The sequence below is a fragment of the Panthera uncia genome, chromosome A2, assembly GCF_023721935.1.
Source record: "Panthera uncia isolate 11264 chromosome A2, Puncia_PCG_1.0, whole genome shotgun sequence".
Lineage (NCBI taxonomy): Eukaryota > Metazoa > Chordata > Mammalia > Carnivora > Felidae > Panthera > Panthera uncia.
This window is the reverse complement of record NC_064816.1, coordinates 68,676,408-68,694,227: the sequence shown is the minus strand read 5'-3', so window position 1 is coordinate 68,694,227 and position 17,820 is coordinate 68,676,408. Positions and strand designations below refer to the sequence as shown.

Here is a 17,820-nt window from a genome sequence, read left to right as displayed (position 1 = left end):
TGCATTCTAACAGAGGGAATCCAGACAGCAAAGTTCTGGATGAGCCAGCAAACATGACGTTTCAAATAGTGGCAAGCCTGTTAGCAGCCTCTTGGAGAATAGCACCTGGACTGGACCGCTAGGTGAAGAAGATCGCTACGGTGTTTGTTAGAAAACTGAACGTCCTCTTTACAACTTAACCAACAACATTATTCTGTGCACTCCTGATGTCAGAAGCAGGTTAGGTAACGAAAAGAGTGAAAAAGCCAAATGCGTTTGGGGTCAGTTAAAAAACAGGGAATTGGGGGCGCCTGGGTGGCGCAGTCGGTTAAGCGTCCGACTTCAGCCAGGTCACGATCTCACGGTCCGTGAGTTCGAGCCCCGCGTCAGGCTCTGGGCTGATGGCTCGGAGCCTGGAGCCTGTTTCCGATTCTGTGTCTCCCTCTCTCTCTGCCCCTCCCCCGTTCATGCTCTGTCTCTCTCTGTCCCAAAAATAAATAAAAAACGTTGAAAAAAAAAAATTAAAAAATAAAAAATAAAAAATAAAAAACAGGGAATTGGATGGGGCACCTGGGTAGCTCAGTGGGTTAGGCGTCTGACTTCAGCTTAGGTCAATCTCAAGGTTCATGAGTTCAAGCCCCGCATCGGGCTCTGTGCTGACAGCTCAGAGCCTGGAGCCTGCTTTGGATTCTGTGTCTCCCTCTCTCTCTGCCCCTCTCCTGCTCACACTCTGTCTCTGTCTCTCTCTGTCTCTCAAAAATAAGTAAACATTAAAAAAAAAAAAAAAAAAAGCAGGGAATTGGAGAATTGGCATGTGACCTTCTCCAACTTTCTCTTGCAAAGGCCCACCACGTTGATGCGTAAAACAAGGGGAAGAGCATGCTTTCCAAAATCACCGTGACATGAAAACAATGAGAGTGCCTCACACCAAGCACGGCAGAGATTACACGCAACCTAAGTCCACACTTGCTCCTGTGTCTTGCCCTCTGGACAAAGTTAGCTACCCTTTCTAGCTTTCTGTGCTCATGCTTCTTCTCTTTCCCTGCCATCCACTGGTCCTACTATGTACTGATTATTTCCCAAGTGAGTTTTTAGTGCACACGTTCAAACTGAGAACAGGGCAAGCAAAGCACTAACATCACTCCCGCTACAGGACAGACAAACAATGCTGATGATAATGATTCTAATTACTGTATTATATGGCACGCCGATCACATCCTGGGTTACCTGCATTGCCTTCCATGCATTAAAAGCTACATCTGACCCTAACACACACTGGCTGTCTACTGAAGAATGAGAGGTCAGGCTGCCAGAGAGAAGACAGGATGGAAAGGATCCAAAGGTGAGGAAGAACATGAGCGCATGGTGGCTGGGCCAAATGTGAACTTCCTCTTCCAGCTCTAATGAGAATGACAGGGTCTGTGTGGCAGCTCTTTGGAGGCAGGGGAAAATGATCAAGCCAAGTCAGAATTTGGTACTAGATTACCTGGGCAGAGGTGAGCAGATCAAGAAGACAGAGAAGATGGGGGCAAGGGTGAGAATAAAGAAAGACAACATTGTGACCGTCAATGGACCGTATTCTAATCTGAGGCTCTTAGATGCTGGAAAAAGTCAAACTAGCTGGGCAGAGAGCCAGAAGGAGGAAAAATTAAAAAGAAGCAAGAAATATAAATGCGTATAAGTGATTCTGGGTGAGTATCATTTGGGAATATCCTGGCATGCCATATTTCTCATACTTTGATGATATGACCTCTAGTCAAGCCACATAACAGTTACATAATTTCAGCAAATTGACATACAGCCACTGGCAGTCAAAGATGTTGTGAGTATTTGCCAGGAGTGCAGAAACAGCCAGGCTACGGTTCTGAAATGGGCACACTTCCTCAGAGCCCGACTGGGAGGGTCATGGGGGTCGCATGGCCAGACCGTGATAGCTCCTCTCCTGGACGGACCATCCAGGATCAGTTGTCCTGAGACTTTGCCAGTGGCTAAAGGTCTTCATCCTGGTACTGCAGATGCATGCCAGCATCCGTAAAATGTGTCTTTTCCTACATAGCGGTGTCTTGTCTGTAGCTTACACATGTGAACACTGAACTTCAAAGAGCTGACAGGCAAGGAAAGTTGCAGAGCTGGGGGCAAACCTAACTCTGACTACAGACGCGCCCAACTCTAAACCTACATCTGTGACTGTTGTGGCTAATCCTGAAGACATCCCAGGACCTCTCTGTAAGCACTGACTGCTATCATACAAGCAGAGTTACTTGCTTTTTCCTCCATGTTTCCACACTTCAATGAGCATATTAAAAGAACAAAGAAAAGCAGAAGAAAATGACATCATGTCAACATGGGGATTTACAATATTTAAACACTAACTTGTGTGCCAAGGAGCATTACTGATATTGAACAAGCAAAGAATTAAAGCTGTAATTGAGAACATTGTTGAAAAAAGAGTGGTATTCATCATTTGCTAATATGATAGGTTACTAACTGCTAACCCTTTTTTTTCCAGACTGTTGGGGCTTCCCTAGTATGTATATCTAGCACGAAACACCCGTCAATTAAGAACTAAAGCTACTGTCCATTTGTAGAAACACATCTATAAACAAATCCTCACTTACTCAAAGCAAGTGGAAACAGCCTTTTTGATATGTACTTTTCAAAGCAAGGAATCATCCATGGTTTGCAAAACTCCTGTTCAAAAAGATTGCTAGTCATTGAATTCTTCAACTATGGGGGAAAAACTGAGGGGAAAGGATCACGAAAGCTGATAATCACGGTGGCATAGTGAATTAACCAGAACGTGATCTAATTCTAGGCCTGAAATAACTCTTTGGTAATGCACAGAGTTCAAACCAAGTGTAAAGACACCTACAATTCATCACCCGGCTTACTTTTATTCCCTACTTATTGACATCGGCCCAAGTTTGATCATTAGCAGTGAGAAGTATTTTATAGCAAGCATGTTTACAGAAGCCTGTGTTTGTCCCTTCATGTACAAGTACAGACACAATGTAGCACCAAAGGAAGTGTCGAAATGTTCCCGGTGTACTCCAAAGGAGGATGACGAGAAGAGATCTTTCAAATTAAGCTAAAAATACTTAACAGGAATACAGGGAAGTCCTCGTTTGCCCCATCGCCGCGGACAGGTAGGTCTTCCAATGTCATCACATTTATTTTCCATTAGATTAAAAACCCTGCTGACACCTTTCCTTTGTAGACCTTTTCTGTGTAGTGAACAGCCATGAATTACAACCACGCCTGGCCTTTTGATTTCCGCTCCTGTTCCTCCATGTGTTACACACAACCAGGTATGAAGCTGGTTTTCTCTCTAGAGAACTCGAATTAGTAAGAGGGGCTTGGATGAAAGACTGGCCATAGGCACTGCCTCTAGACAGTGGATTCCATCATAAGTGAGTAAGTCCGTATCTCCGTACAGGCTACTAACTAACGTCTGCGAAACAATATTACTGGCCCAGTAACTGGCTCTAAAATCCACTGTAGTGATACCCAACCGGCATCCCGGGTCAGGCCCAGTGTCACGTGATTGTGTTCGTCCTCAGAGGCAGTGGGTCCTGCAAATGCAGGGCCCGCCAAGCGCTGACCCTTTATCAAAGAAACACATACTGGATTCGGGGGAAATACATACCTGATTGCACTTGCAGACAAGTGACCATAGGAACCACTTGCTGAAGAGCTGCTGCGGGAATTATTGAGAATCGTGACCAAGGAGTTGGGAGATGTCCTTATCATAGTCTGAAGGTCAAAGCTGTGATCGGACAGCGGTGATATGGACAGTGTACGTTTTCGGCTCGGCCTGGCTGACAGCCTGGGGCTGGGGAATCTGGTGCCTGTTATATAAACAAAAAGGAGCCCGATTACCTGCGGTTGTACTCAGTACCTATTTATCGCTACTCGCTGGGGTGGAAGAAGCCGGCAACTTGCGGTGACAAGGACCTCTCCACCCACTTGTGATCTACTGGCTACAATTGAGGAAATTAGGGAGAAATATTTATCTTCCAGGGCTTACCTCAGGGGAGCTCTGTTTATTAATGTGCAGGCAAAATGATAAATTGCTAAACAAAAGGGAAAGACTTTTATGTGTTATCCCTCTCATTTCTAGTGATTTATGAATCTGACGGCTGCTTAGATATTCCCATCATTAATTCACCACAAGCGACGAAGACAGTGGTTCCCACAGTCACACAACACCCCCCCCAATCCCAACTCACACCATTTTAAGGCAATGAGCCGAAGGAGAAAATGAATTAAAGCATCCTCAGATTAAAAATTCAGCTTAGTTAAGCTCTCATTTCCCCATGATTTCTATAGTTATCTGATCCATGTATACTTAGAGCTTTACTAAAACTACTGATAAATACATTATCCTAAATTAATGGCTCTCAATTGGGGGCAACTATGCCCCCAGGGGACATGTGACAACATCTGGAGACGTTTTGGTTATCACAATTCATGGGGTGCTACTCGTATCTAGTGAGTAGAGGCCAAGAATGCTGCTGAACAGCCTGAGATACACAGGGCAGCCCCCCACGATGAGAAATCATCTCTCCCCACTAGTGCCTACACCAAGAAACCCTGCCTCAGTCCCCTACACTAAAAGCATGAGTCCCAATAAACATTACAAATCTCAGGATGCGGTTTGTTTGCAATTTTCCAAATCTAGAAAACACAGATTTTTTAGGGGGGAGGGGAAACCATGCAAACATTATAATGAGAGCTGATGAATCTAGTTTAATTCTCTGGACCTTGCTTCTCCAGTCAGAACTAATAGGGAATAAAGCACTTATTAACAGGAATCTCAGTTTTTATTAAGATTCCTCCGATGAAACTCTAATCCGAAGGTCAGTAACTCCTACTTAAACGAGTGCCAACTTAATACAATGCTTTTTATCTAAAGAGTTAAAAACTGAATGCCTATTTGCCTTCAGTTTGGTAGATACTAGAGGTCTGAATTTCAGGAACTAGTATCAATGTGTCCCAGAGTCCCACACTCCTGCTTTTTCTAAGGTCACATTTACATTACAGAGTCATCAAACTAAAGTTTAATGAAAGAATGATAACATCATCCCACTCCATAAGAGGCACATCAAACATGATTAGCTCTGAGTAACAATGGAGGGTTTCTGTTTCAGAGTATGGGTATACCTGCATATGTAGGCACGGCAATTTAGTAACAGCCGAAACCCTGAAGTAGAAGGTAAGCCTTCTTTATAGAAAAAAGTCAAGGCACTTGGGTCTCTGGAAAATTCAATGGGAATATTTTCTTCATCATGGACATTGACACAAGGTAACAATCCAACATGCTTCAAGATATTTAATGAAATGAAATAGAAGAACATGAAAGATTCTATAGATAATACTATAGAGTAAAGAGATATACTTTATAGTTAGAAAAAATAAATGGCAAACCGGAGCTTAGAAGGTTAAGTTAGCATCATCCATGTATAAACCTGGAGAACCAGTCTGAAAGACGAGTATGGTACCTATTCAAATTTTTCTTTCAGAGATTCAAATTTGGGTTCTTCATTTAGATTAATTTCATTACCAGCCTGATTTAGGCCACGCTAGTAGAAATATAGCCTTCCCAACTGTGTACACATCTTTTAGTGTTTAAATCAGCATCTTACTTTTACTATGGCATCTGCCTTACACATAAATGTTTCACATTTTCTCACCAGGAGAGGCCAATTTCATCACAGTTTTCAATGAAGAAACACTTTCCACTTCCAAATGACTCCGAGGACACACCAGACTTACTGTCCACCTCCATATAATCCTCAGCAATAACCCTTCTCAATGGGTCTCAGTTGCCACTGGCAGAGTTAAGAGTGACAGGACATTCTAGACAGAGATCATCCCTGGAACACCTCTAATTTTTTAAATCACTAGATGAGGTGGCTATCTGATGCTATAAAGCGACAAAGGCCTCACACCCCCTTATATCATCCAAAGAGAGAGCCCAGAGGCCTTCCTTCATCCCTGCCATGGAAACCTTCACATTGTCCATGGCCTGGCTAGTCCAGCCCGTCTGTTTTTCCCTCCAAGATGGGCTCTTATATACGTCAGTTTCCACCAATACCAATAATACAGTTTTCAGGAGCCCTCAACTCTAGAATGTCCTTTATAGGGATTGCTTGCTCTCCTATCTTTTAAGGTCATTAATCCCAAAAAATTAGGAATTAGAGCCATAAACCAGACTGGCTTCTTCAAACATGCAACGTAGGAGTACTCTACCTTATAAGTGGCTGAAACCCAGATATGCCCATTGCTGGCACATTAAAAAGTCAAGTGCTCATTAAAACCAGTTTTTTGTGGTTTCTGCCACCTGAAGAGTCCTGAAGATCTGGTTAACAGTGGATCACAGTGACCGGCTAGATCCCAGCCAGGCTCTGCCTCTGCAGGTACACATCCCACTTAGGCATTTAATTTACAATCGTTTTGCTTCTCCACTGGAAAAGTCTCCTACGACTGAAATGCTGGGTACTCTTCTTATGTTGTGTTTAGCTAAATGCCATTTCCATTTTCTTAGCAGGAAGATAATATTTTAAGCACTTTCTAACCCTTGAATATACTCTACCTAACCCCCTAATAATCAAGCAAACAGAGAAAGTCAGCATTTTGGAACAGTGATTTGGAATCCTCTGTCAAGGGGAACAGCTAAAACACAAGGTGAACATTTTAAAAACAGCTGAAAGAGGGGCACCTGGGTGGCTTAGTTAAGTGTCCAACTCTTGATTTTTGGCTCAGGTCACGATCTCAGAACTCAAGAGTTCAAGCCCTGCATTGGGCTCCACGAATAACCTGCTTGGGATTCTCTCTCCCTCTCTCTGCCCCACCCTATCTCTCTCTCTCAAAATAAATAAATAAACTTAAAAAAAAAAAAAAAAGCTGAAAGAGAAAGAGATGTGGCCCAGTTCTTCACTGATTATATGGATTCCTTCTGAAATATAAGCCCGAGCATTCTTAGCATTCCAACACAGATATCTCTGATCTGGCTTTCTGTTAATTGTTTTGTTTCTCTGCTCTAATAAAAAATTCTGACAAAGAAAAAGGAGGTTTCTTTTTATGTGATGAATGATAGGACATCTAAATTCCTACTTAATGACAATCAATTTACCATATACTCAGGCAAATTAAAATTCCTTTAATTAGTTTTTACAAAGTAAAAGGGTAGCTTCATCCTTTATTTAGATAAAAACCGCCATTGCCTGACTAAACACATTCTCATCAAATATAGAAGGTAATATGGGCTGACCTTCCAAGGATTCTCCCCTATTTTAATTCTTTATTTGCAGATTTTTAAATAACTAATTTGCATAATAACGCTGAACTTGTTTTTTTCAACAATCCCTAATTGAAATGTGATTATGATGAATGTGAAATGTAAGCTCTTGACTCTACAAAGCCAAACAGCGAAACCCCTGCAGAAGATGTAACACGTTTCTTCTACGTTGTGTGTGGTAACGAACTCCCCAATGGAAACCATCGCCAAGTTAGGATCCTATGTGACACACTGCGTTATTTCATGGCCGTCAGGAGACTAAGGCCGTAGATCTTACTCTGTGTAAGCCAATCACCCTCTCTTTACTCCAAACCCGAAGGCTGAATTACTCACCACTGCTAGTGAGCGGACCAATGTATACTTTTGTCACATAAGAGTCCAGAGAGACTGTAGATGAAAAAGCACTGCTACCGGGAAAAACACACAAAACCCAGAGCAAATGCCCAACTCAAAGCCATACAGTTGTCATATTCATAAGGGTCGTGGCTTTCGCTGACACCTCCGATGATGCTTTCTGGCACCTGGCAAATGGAACTTAAGGAATCTGAATAAATAAGAACTCTTGGATGTTCTGAACCATGGTATTTATAGGCTCATTTGTCTACATGTCTAGATAAGTGACCCAAAGGAATCATCAGAAGCCTTGAGGGATCCAAAAATAAAGGATATAAAAAGCATTGGGGCACCTGAGTGGCTCAGTGGTTAGGTGTCAGACTTCAGCTCAGGTCATGATCTCGTGGTTCGTGAGCTCAAGCCCCACGTCAGGCTCTGTGCTGACAGTACAGAGCCTAGAGCCTGCTTTTGATTTTTTGTCTCCCTCTCTCTCCGCCCCCTTCCCACTCATGCTCTGTCTCTTTCTCTCTCTCAAAAATAAACATTAAAAAAAATTAAAAAAAAAAAAGCATCAAATGACGCCCTTATCTTCTACTGTGATGTCCTAAAAATAGCTCTGGTTTGGAAATGCTTTTTATTTTTCCTACATAAAAGGTCTTCGTGAAATATAATTTTTCATGTAAAGAAAACATGAGGCAAAATAAATCCATGGAAAAATTTAAAACCCAAGTACAGATTTAAAAACAAAATCAACTCCCAAAGCATAAAATCCAGAAAACCAAGGAGTGAACTGGGTGAAGCACATCCATGGAATCAAACACGTTCCCTGATTTTGTTATCACGACAATCAGGGCAGGAGAGCTTTTTGAACAGCTGCCAAATTACAATTGCCGGCATGTTCCAGCTCATCGGTATCCCTGAGCTCTGCAAGGAGTCTCGGGATGGCCAGATCTGTGGAAGCTTCTTAACAAACCAAGGAAAGGAGTGCACCAAATGTTCTTTCCCCTTCTCTGGTTTCAGAAGTTAGACAATCACCTCGTCTTTGCATCTTCCTCTGTAACTCACGCGTTAGCATCTGCCACCAACAGGACTACAGAAAACAGCCCCATCACTTACTGTCCATGGCGTGGAGATATTCCATGTGGATGGCCCCAGCGCCGGCAGTGGCCGCGGAGGGAATGATGTCTGCATAGGGGCTGCGCTGGCCAGCTAGCAGAGCCATCTGGTGATAGTATTCTGCTGGGCTGACCCCGGCGTGGGGGGCTAGGAGAGGAGACAAGGAAAGCGTGGTGACTAGCTGGAAGAAGGTCAACAAGAAATGCTTCTGGAGGCAACGTCCGTCTGCTGAGCCATCCACGTCAGTACTCCCTTTTATGGCTTATTCTAATAAAACGGCCGGAGCTCAAACTGTGTTTTCACTGAAGTCTGCTCTAGAGAGCTTCTATTTGAAAAATAAGACAGAAACAGGGAGGGAGGCAAACCATAAGAGACTCAAATACAGAGAACAAACTGAGGGCTGCTGGTGGGGTGTTGGGTGGGGGGATGGGCTAAATGGGTGATGGGCATTAAGGGGGGGCGCTTGTTGGGAGGAGCACTGGGTGTTCTATGTAAGTGATGAATCACTAAATTCTACTCCTGAAACCATTATTACACTATATGTTAACGAACTTGGATTTAAATAAAAATTTTTTAAAAAGGATAGAAAAAAATGAAAATAAAACTGAAAAATAGAAAAAATAAAATACATCCTAAAACCTTGTAAGGCTAGTTTAAAGAAATAACCAAGAATTCCAAATGATTAGAATGTATAGCTATTCTCCTCCCCATGTTCCCCCCGCCCCCAAGTTAAATTGTTTCTTATATGAAATCACCGTAGGTTCACATTTCTTATAGTGGTAGACAACTCAGACCACTGTGATATCTTTCTGGACACACTCAAAATACTTCCCGAAGCTTCTGGCAGGGGTGACCGAGTCAGCTCTCACTACCTGGAGGGCCCAGGGCTTATAACTGGAAAAGACAGCACAGCTTTAATAACACATGATGGGCTGGTAAGCTGCAATTTTGTGTTCCATAATTTTAGAGCTCTTTTTTTTTCCTTTTTTTCATTACAAAATCAAAAAGGAAATATACCTATCAATCTGGGGCAATTTACTGGCAAGAGTCAGCTCAGTAAGAGTGGGATAATCATGTGTTTCCACTGCCAATTTATGTGCAAAAGCGGCAAGACACTGTAGCAGTTCCGAGGGTGGTCTCCAGATTTTCCAAGAGCTGGATGCAAATCCCGACTCCTCCTCTTACTGCTGCTGCAAGGGGCTGTTGGCAACAATGATTGCAACAGCCCTTGGGAAGTGTTTACTTAGCACATAGCATTCCATCAGGAAAAGTTTGTTTTACAATTACTAGGTAGAAGCATGGGGATTCTAGCAATAGGTCTGTGTATGTTTTCCATCTGCGTGCACATACTTTCTTCGTGATAAAAATATATGTAGATATATACAAACATCTCAGACTACACGTGAGAAATATCTGTGACTTGACTTTATGTGATGGAGTATTAGTTAGCCTCTTGAGAGGCAGGAAGAGGAAGGAAGAATGACCAATCAAAGAAAGCTTTATTCAGGAGCACCTGGGTGGTTCAGTCGGTTGAGAGACCGACTTCGGCTCAGGTCTCAGGTGTGTGTGTGGGTTCAGGCCCCGCGTAGGGCTCTGTGCTGATGGCTCGGAGCCTGGAGTCTGCTTCAGATTCTGTGGTCTCCCTCTCTCTCTGCCCCTCCCCTGTTCATGCTCTGTCTCTGTGTGTGTCTCTCTCTCAAAAATAAACATTAAAAAAAAGTTAAAGAATGCTTTATTCATACTCATCATCAAATACTATGGAAAACACATGAGAAGGCGCTTTAACTAGAGGTGCCACTTTCCACTGGCCCAATGAAATTTCTGCAAGGCAGGCATAATTCCAAGTCTGTTGTGAGCTGGTCGCCCTCACCCATCTCTCCCTCTCTTCTCCTGCACTGTCATTCCCATGAACTCCTAAGTACTCATGGAGATGGCTCTCCATTTTTTCCCCACTGTGAAATCAAATCCAAAACAGGAAAACTTAACTTGGGTCTGATTCTCTTACATTATTTATTTTTTTGTGTGTGAATCTTGTCCAAATGGCACAACTTATTCCTTAGGTACCTTACAACTCTACCCACTGCACTGAATCCAAAGGAAAGAAACGAGCCGACAGTCATTGCTGGACCACAGCTGCTCCTGGACTGTGACTGGAGAGATACTCACTGAGAAACCTCCTGCGATCCGTGCCCCGCCCTCTCCCCCCCCCCCCCACTTCCTACCATGCACAGCCGGCCCCGGGAAGGGTCTGCAGGGAGGACGTGGGCGGTGCAGGTTCACACCACTACTCGGTGAGATGGCCTGCGTGGCATTCCTGTGAGCTCCTACACAAGCACCAGCCGCTGCGGGCTGCCGTAGAAAACTCACAACGCATTATTTCTCATTAATATGGCTCACACCGTTCTGGACCTTAATTCAGATTCCAGCAATGGTGGACAAGTGAGTTTGCATATGTATGCACGTGATGGGAAAAGCTCTTCCTGAATCAAAGGAACGTTTCATAATTTGACAGTTACGGAATACACAGCTCCAATTAAAGAGTCTTGTGAGAAGTAATTAATTGGGAAGCTAATAGAACCAACAGGAATTTGACCCTTGAGAGTTTAAAATGAGCATCAAGTATAATAAAATTAAAGTCAAAGTCTGGTTCTTTTCCCGTACATCCCTCTTCCAGTTCTCACTGGGCATGGCCAAGGATGGAGGGCACGTGCAACAGATCTAGACCGTCATGTTCTCTAAGCCTTGCTGCTCAGAGCACGGTCCACAGACCAACAGTGCTGACGTGCCACCTGGGAGCTTTGCAGTGTGCAGAACCTCGGCAGCCCCCCAGACCCACCCCCCGCACAGAATCACATTTTATCATCCTCCCCGGGTGGTCCGCGTGCACAGTGCAATTGGAGGTGTTCTGCACGTGCAGAACAGAAAAGTCTCCATCGGAAGGTAAGCACAATGGCCGGTTACACGTGCGTGCTGTGTGCACATGGAGGGGCAGAACAGAACAGTGGACGGGAGCAAGGCCTTTGGAGTCCCTGAGCGCCGGCTGTGAGCTCCATGTGCCACTTAGTAGCCACCGGGCCATGTTGCCTGTTACATGGCCCCTCTGCCCACTGCTCTCCTCGCGTGAAAATGGAGACGGTACCCCCACCCTCATGGAGGTGTCCCAAGGCTGAAGCGAAAGCATGCTCTTAAAGCACTTAGCACAGCACCTGGCACACGGGAAACATTCAGTAAACATCAGAGCTGCTCTATACCACGCTCCAGGTGAGGCACGATGGGTGGAACAGGGGCAAAGGGCTGGTCGGGGACTGACTTACCGTCTGTGGGGCTGAGCCCCCGGGCGGCCGAGATCATGGAGAGGGACGGGCTATGAAGAGACCGGATGTAGTCCATGTAGGGATTGATGTAGGGGTGCGGAGGGCTGAAGGGGGGCTCAGAAGCTGCAGCGGGGTTCCGGTGAGGGGAGATCCTGATGAAGGGCAGGTCTGAATACGTGGGGCTACTAGATAAGGCAGAAGGCCTGGACAGAAAGAAAACCAGACACAAGAGGTGCGGGTGAGACAAATATCTCCATAGGCACAGGCTGTCTGTGAAGGAAAAGAAGAAAGATTTTTAAATGTCTTGGGGGAAAATTTATCAGCCATATACGTTTCCAGTACCATTACCTTAAAACCACGGTGACAAATGCAGGCAGAATGCTACCACGCGATTGTTTGGGCCAAGAAAATTAACCTGAGACATTTCGTGGCACTCTGAGTACAGAAAAATAAAAGTTGGCCTCTGGCTTCCCTTAGGACAAAAAATTCTACACACCAGGCACCTGAGTTGAGCACAGTTCTGTGATTCTATGTTCCATTTGACCAGAACATTAGTTTTACCACTGCGGACTTACCTCTCACCATCATGGCGTGGCACTAAAAAAGAAAGACCGAGAGAAGGAATTGCAAATTCATCCGGTCATGCACACAGCAGAGTTGTCCACAAATAAAGAATGCTAATTGCAAACGTCTGCAAGAAATGGCACAGGAGACACTCTATATCCGTGTTTGAATGCTTACTGCAGGGGTCATGCAGCTGTGAGAAAAACCAGTTTTACAGATCTGGGCTTCACTATTTGGGAGACCACTCCTCCTGTCTGTGTGAGCCAGCACTGAGAGAGCCTTTCCTCTGCCACTCATGTTTCCAGTGGCGCCCTGGTCAGCCGTGTCCAGCAATGAAGTAATGAAGGAGTACCTGGGGCTACGAAGTTGGAAAAGAACGGGGTTTTGATCAAGCGCATGCCTTGGTTATAATGAGCTGATGAAAATAGATTCTAAAACACACCTTGCTGCCACCATGGCCTGAGTCACTCCTGGGGAGTCCTTCCCCGGGGGATAGAAGTTTCTAGAATGGCCAGTTTGGGCATCCACCCCCCCTCACCGCCTGGTTTCGTCTCCAATAGGAAATGTTTTGTGTGGGTAATCCAGTGAACTGGCTACGACAGGCTGAATGCCTGTGCTCTCCGCTTCCTCATTCACAGAGGGGATGGCCCTAACAGCAAGAGGCCGCGATACAGACAGATCTACTGGAAAGGGCAAATTCCTCTTGCGCCACTGTGGCTTTAGGCGTAAGATGAAAGGGAGGGGAGAAACATTTTTTCATCACGCCTCCCGAAGCAAAGGCGCCCTGTCGGCCGGGTGCTGGGCCCCATCACCCTGTCAGAACATAATCTTGGGAGAAGCCAGCTCCACCAAGTGCACAGCGAGGCACGAAATAAATGAAACCGAAGATCAGATAATGCATTTTCTCTCAGCGGAAAATAAAAGAGGGTGAAATATGGTCGGTGGGGGGGATATTCTCATTTGCTCTTACTCTTTTTCACTTTGAACTTAAAAAAAAAAAATAAGGAGGCTTTTTATTTGTTATTCAGATGCTACTTTTGGTGAAAATAAAAATCCAGAGTTTTCTAAATTTACACGTGGGCAGAGGGAGAATTCACCACCTGAAAACAGCAATTTCTTTTCAAAACAACTTGAGGCTTTCTGCACCCACTCAGAAACTAGTAAAATTACTTACACTTACATAGAAATCAGCACAGCCTAGGAGGCTCTCCTATTTTAGCTTTTTATGACAAAACAAGTTGGCTCTGTGTCCTTGGTTAAATCCGAAGCTCCCCCCAGACATGTTGCTACTTTAGAGCATGGGGAGCCTCCAGTTCATTAATTCCCTTTCTACTGGAAAGGAAAATCAATCTTTCCAGTTAGATTCAAAAGTAATTCCTACAAAATACAAATCTATCTATAGATTTATGATGGGAGACCAACACAGCAGAGAGGTGGAAACGCAGACATTTCAAGAAATCCACTAGGTAACAGCCTGTGATCCCCAACATACTCGGTCTCAACAGTTTGGACTAAAACTCGGTGGGGGCGGTGGCATTTCTTTTTCCTTTTAGACAAAAATTGCAACCTGTAATTTTTCTGGAATTCCAGAATTGACCAGGGTCATGAGAATATTCCTAGAGGCCTAGATTTCATTTTGAAGAATCATACACAGGAAATAAATAAATAAATAAATAATCAGCATCCAGAACAACGTGAAAATTCCAGAGGCGGGGCCGGGACGGTCACCAATCCCAAGGAAGCAAGGAAGCCAGGAGACAGGCGAGGCCCACCTCCTCATGCAAGTCCATGGAAATCTGACATCTGCACCTGCCCGCACCTGCATTTGACCCATACCCACAAGAAGACTGAAGAGAACTGCAAGGAGCAGCCAGGAACGAGGACTGGTCATGGCCTCCCCACAAGATGCCAGGGCCCCGCCCTCCCTCTGCACACCAGGAAGAAGCAATAGCAGAGAAGAGAGCCGGTTCCTCGTGGAGGCGAAGTCAGGAACCTTCACCCACTGTGGTAAATGCCACATTCACGCATGTCCCTTCCAGAGACATGATGCTGAGGAGATGTGAGGTCTGATAAAGGTGGTAGGACATGCCTTCAGACAGGAATGCAAATAAGAAAGCTGTCAAGTTATTTAATTGCCCTAGAGCAACAAACCTTCTAGAATTCACAGGCCAGCCATCCCCAGGATACAAATGGGAAAATGCTCAATAAGGGTTACCCAGTGAGAGGGCCATCAGGAATTCTGGACACAGGTGAGTCAGACCACCAGAGCAGTGGTACCGTGGAAGGGCTCGGGGGCTGAGGGGAACCCATGTGTGACTTCGTATGCAATGACCACCGTCTCTTAGTCCTTATGGGTAAAATGGGAAGGATTCCTACCCCCTGGGGGGTCTTGGCAACTTCATCTAAGGAAAACCTTATGCACTGAGTCTGGTATCTAATAAATGTTCAATGTGTGCATACATACATACATACATACATATTATACTAATTTGTTCTATTCTTAATATACATACGTATGAACAAACATGCATACATATTAGGGATGGCAAATATAGCATACTATGCGATTGTCAAACACTGAAATATTGGAACCCTCTTTTCAAAGCAATACCTGTCTGCTTCGTTCCCCAACCCGACAGAGCCCTAGAAGTGCCTCCTTGGATTTCCAAGTAAAATCGTAAAACCACACAAGGTGGTTAAAGCATGAACTCAGTAATTTTTTTTATGTTTATTTATTTTTGAGAGTGAGAGAGACAGAGCACGAGTGGGAGAGGGGCAGAGAACGAGGGTGAAGAGAATCTGAAGCAGGCTCCCAGCTCTGAGCTGTCAGCACAGAGCCCAACAGGGGCTTCGAACTCACAGACTATGAGATCATGACCTGAGTCGAAGTCGGATGCTTAACGACTGAGCCACCCAAGTGCCCCTGAACTCAGTAATTAAATGCAAGAGCTTTGAAAACACTGGACTTGAATGCAGTCTGTTACTGACTCTGTCACTGAAGGTTAAGTTCCCTTTTACACAACATGGAACAACAGCTCCCTCCTGGGAGGGGCTCCACAAATGCTAAAAAAGCCCTGGGCACTCAGTAAATGGTGGTGGTCGCTGATGTTCTTGGTGGTCCTAAGAACCACCCAACAAAACTGGTGTGTGTGACTCTGAACTCAGCAAACAAGTGTCCAAATAGCAAGACTTTTGGACACTCCTTTCCAATTTCCCTGCTGTTCCAAATTCTTGGCAGCAAGATCATCTGACAGTTATTTTGTTTTAAACTGTAAAGCAAATCTGAGAGGGCAGGTTGAGGTCTTTAAATGTAACAGGTGGATGTGTTCAATGCTTGTATAGAAGCACCATTCAAGATTACAACCAGACGGATGGATTCTTGAAGGAGGAGAAGGTGGGAGGTGTGGAGGAGGCACCCACAAAAATCTTCCCTATAAATGACATATATTCTTTCACAAATTATCATAAACTTGACCTGGTAAATATCTGCCAAGCTTACTAAAAGTCTGCACTGGGGATTACAATACCACCAGGAAAAGAAACTACAGCCGTCTCCTTCTTGGTTTATATTTTTAGTAGATACACAGAAATGGAATTGAAGATTACCATTGTCTTTCTCTGCCTTTATAGCTCTCTGTTCTCTCCCTGTTCTGGGGCTGTACGTGGCTTGCTCACCGAAGGCGGCAAAAACCACGGAGAGAAAAACCCAAACAACAAACAAACATTCTAGGAAGAACACGGACACTTAGAACCTGCTCCAAGAACAGAGATTCTGTGCTATTTATGTTGTCGCCAAAGAGTATAGAAGTATGCCTGGGACCCTCCAAACTAAATCATACAAACTGCTGTCTGGGAAGCAGAGGCCCAAACCAAAGAGGGTTGTCAGGGCGCAGCTGATGTCCTGTTACCCCTCCAAGTTGGCTCACGTGAACGAGGCCCGGCATGCCCAGGGATGACACCCCATATTCCGCTTCCAGTTCTTCCAAGGCCACAAAAACCCAGTGAAGGGCTGTCGTGTGGTTTCCACATTGCCCAACAGGTAGACAAAGTACAGTTTCAGATCAGAAAGAAGGTGGGGATCATTTTGGTGTTCTCCCAAAAAGACAATAAAGCAATATAAAGTTGTGTTTGTGGAGACAACTTGACCTCGGATTAGGTTCTTCACAAGGTCATGAAAATAGACTACGATGAAAAGAATAGTGGATTCTTATTAGAGCATTTTTTAACGGCAATACTATGATAAACCTAAAAACAAAAACACGAATTGCAGAGGATAACTGGACTTCTTAGTTAGAATGAAATAGCATTATATAATCTAATTTGTTACTGCCTTTTCATCTATCTTATTGGGTTACTGAAATGCCAAGATTAAAATCACAGTATTTAATCACCTGCATTACCCATTATGAGAGCATTAAACCAGGTTTATATGCTGGATTATTACAATGGCTTTCACATCGCTTGGGACACTGGAAACGTACACATACTTCTTGCACCTTTGCATGAAGGCTCCAACTACCAGAAGAATGAAGTGTTGGGGTTTTTTACCTAACAAGTTTATCTTTTGTTTAATTCTGTTCCTTGTATAACCAGTAGATACTCTTCATATTCAAGAAGTGGCTTACCAGAGAACAAAGGGGAGTTATCCCTTATAATGTATTTTTAACCAACTAATTAATTATTCAATAAGCATGATTTTAAATCAAACTTTATAATAAAAATTAGCTTTCCATTCAGTGAAGGAAACAAATAACACAAATGTCCGTGGCTAATACGCTAGACGCCCGTCAGAAATTTGCACAATCCTGGACTTCACCTTTTCCTCCATTCAGGGTGAGCTTCCAGATAACCTCCCTCTGTCCCAGGAGCATCGTGTGACCCTGAAGTGTACAGACGGCTGTGTCGATTACTCTCTATTTGCCAGCCTTACCCCTGGAGCCACTGCATGCCCAGGAAGGCTGGTCTGTACAGACTCCCTTGATGGGCTGACTTTCCCTCTGGATTCTACTAACGAGATGCACTGGCAAGAGCTGGTGCTAGAGGAAAGAGTCAAGGTATTTATTCCCCTCACTTGCTCTCGCTGGCTGGAGTTTCACTGGTGGTGTTCTAATCCCAGGCCACAACTCTAGAAGTGTAATCCCATCCGAGGCTCTAGCCCCCACTGAATCACTTTTCCCTCCAATCTGCACCTTCAGATTAGGGTTGGCAACTGCT

At 44.4% G+C, this 17,820-nt stretch overlaps 1 protein-coding gene across 3 annotated transcripts in view; it reads right to left on the bottom strand.

The window, feature by feature from the left end:
* Positions 1 to 17,820, bottom strand: part of GLI3 (GLI family zinc finger 3) — a 281,034-nt gene that overhangs the window by 83,831 nt on the left and 179,383 nt on the right. For all 3 annotated transcript variants that reach the window (XM_049641305.1, XM_049641306.1, XM_049641307.1), the window contains 3 exons: positions 12,043 to 12,245; positions 8,729 to 8,875; positions 3,626 to 3,827 (listed from right to left, as the gene is read on the bottom strand). In XM_049641305.1, coding sequence (XP_049497262.1) covers positions 3,626 to 3,827; positions 8,729 to 8,875; positions 12,043 to 12,245 — 552 coding nt within the window. The remainder of the gene's footprint in view (positions 1 to 3,625; positions 3,828 to 8,728; positions 8,876 to 12,042; positions 12,246 to 17,820) is intronic.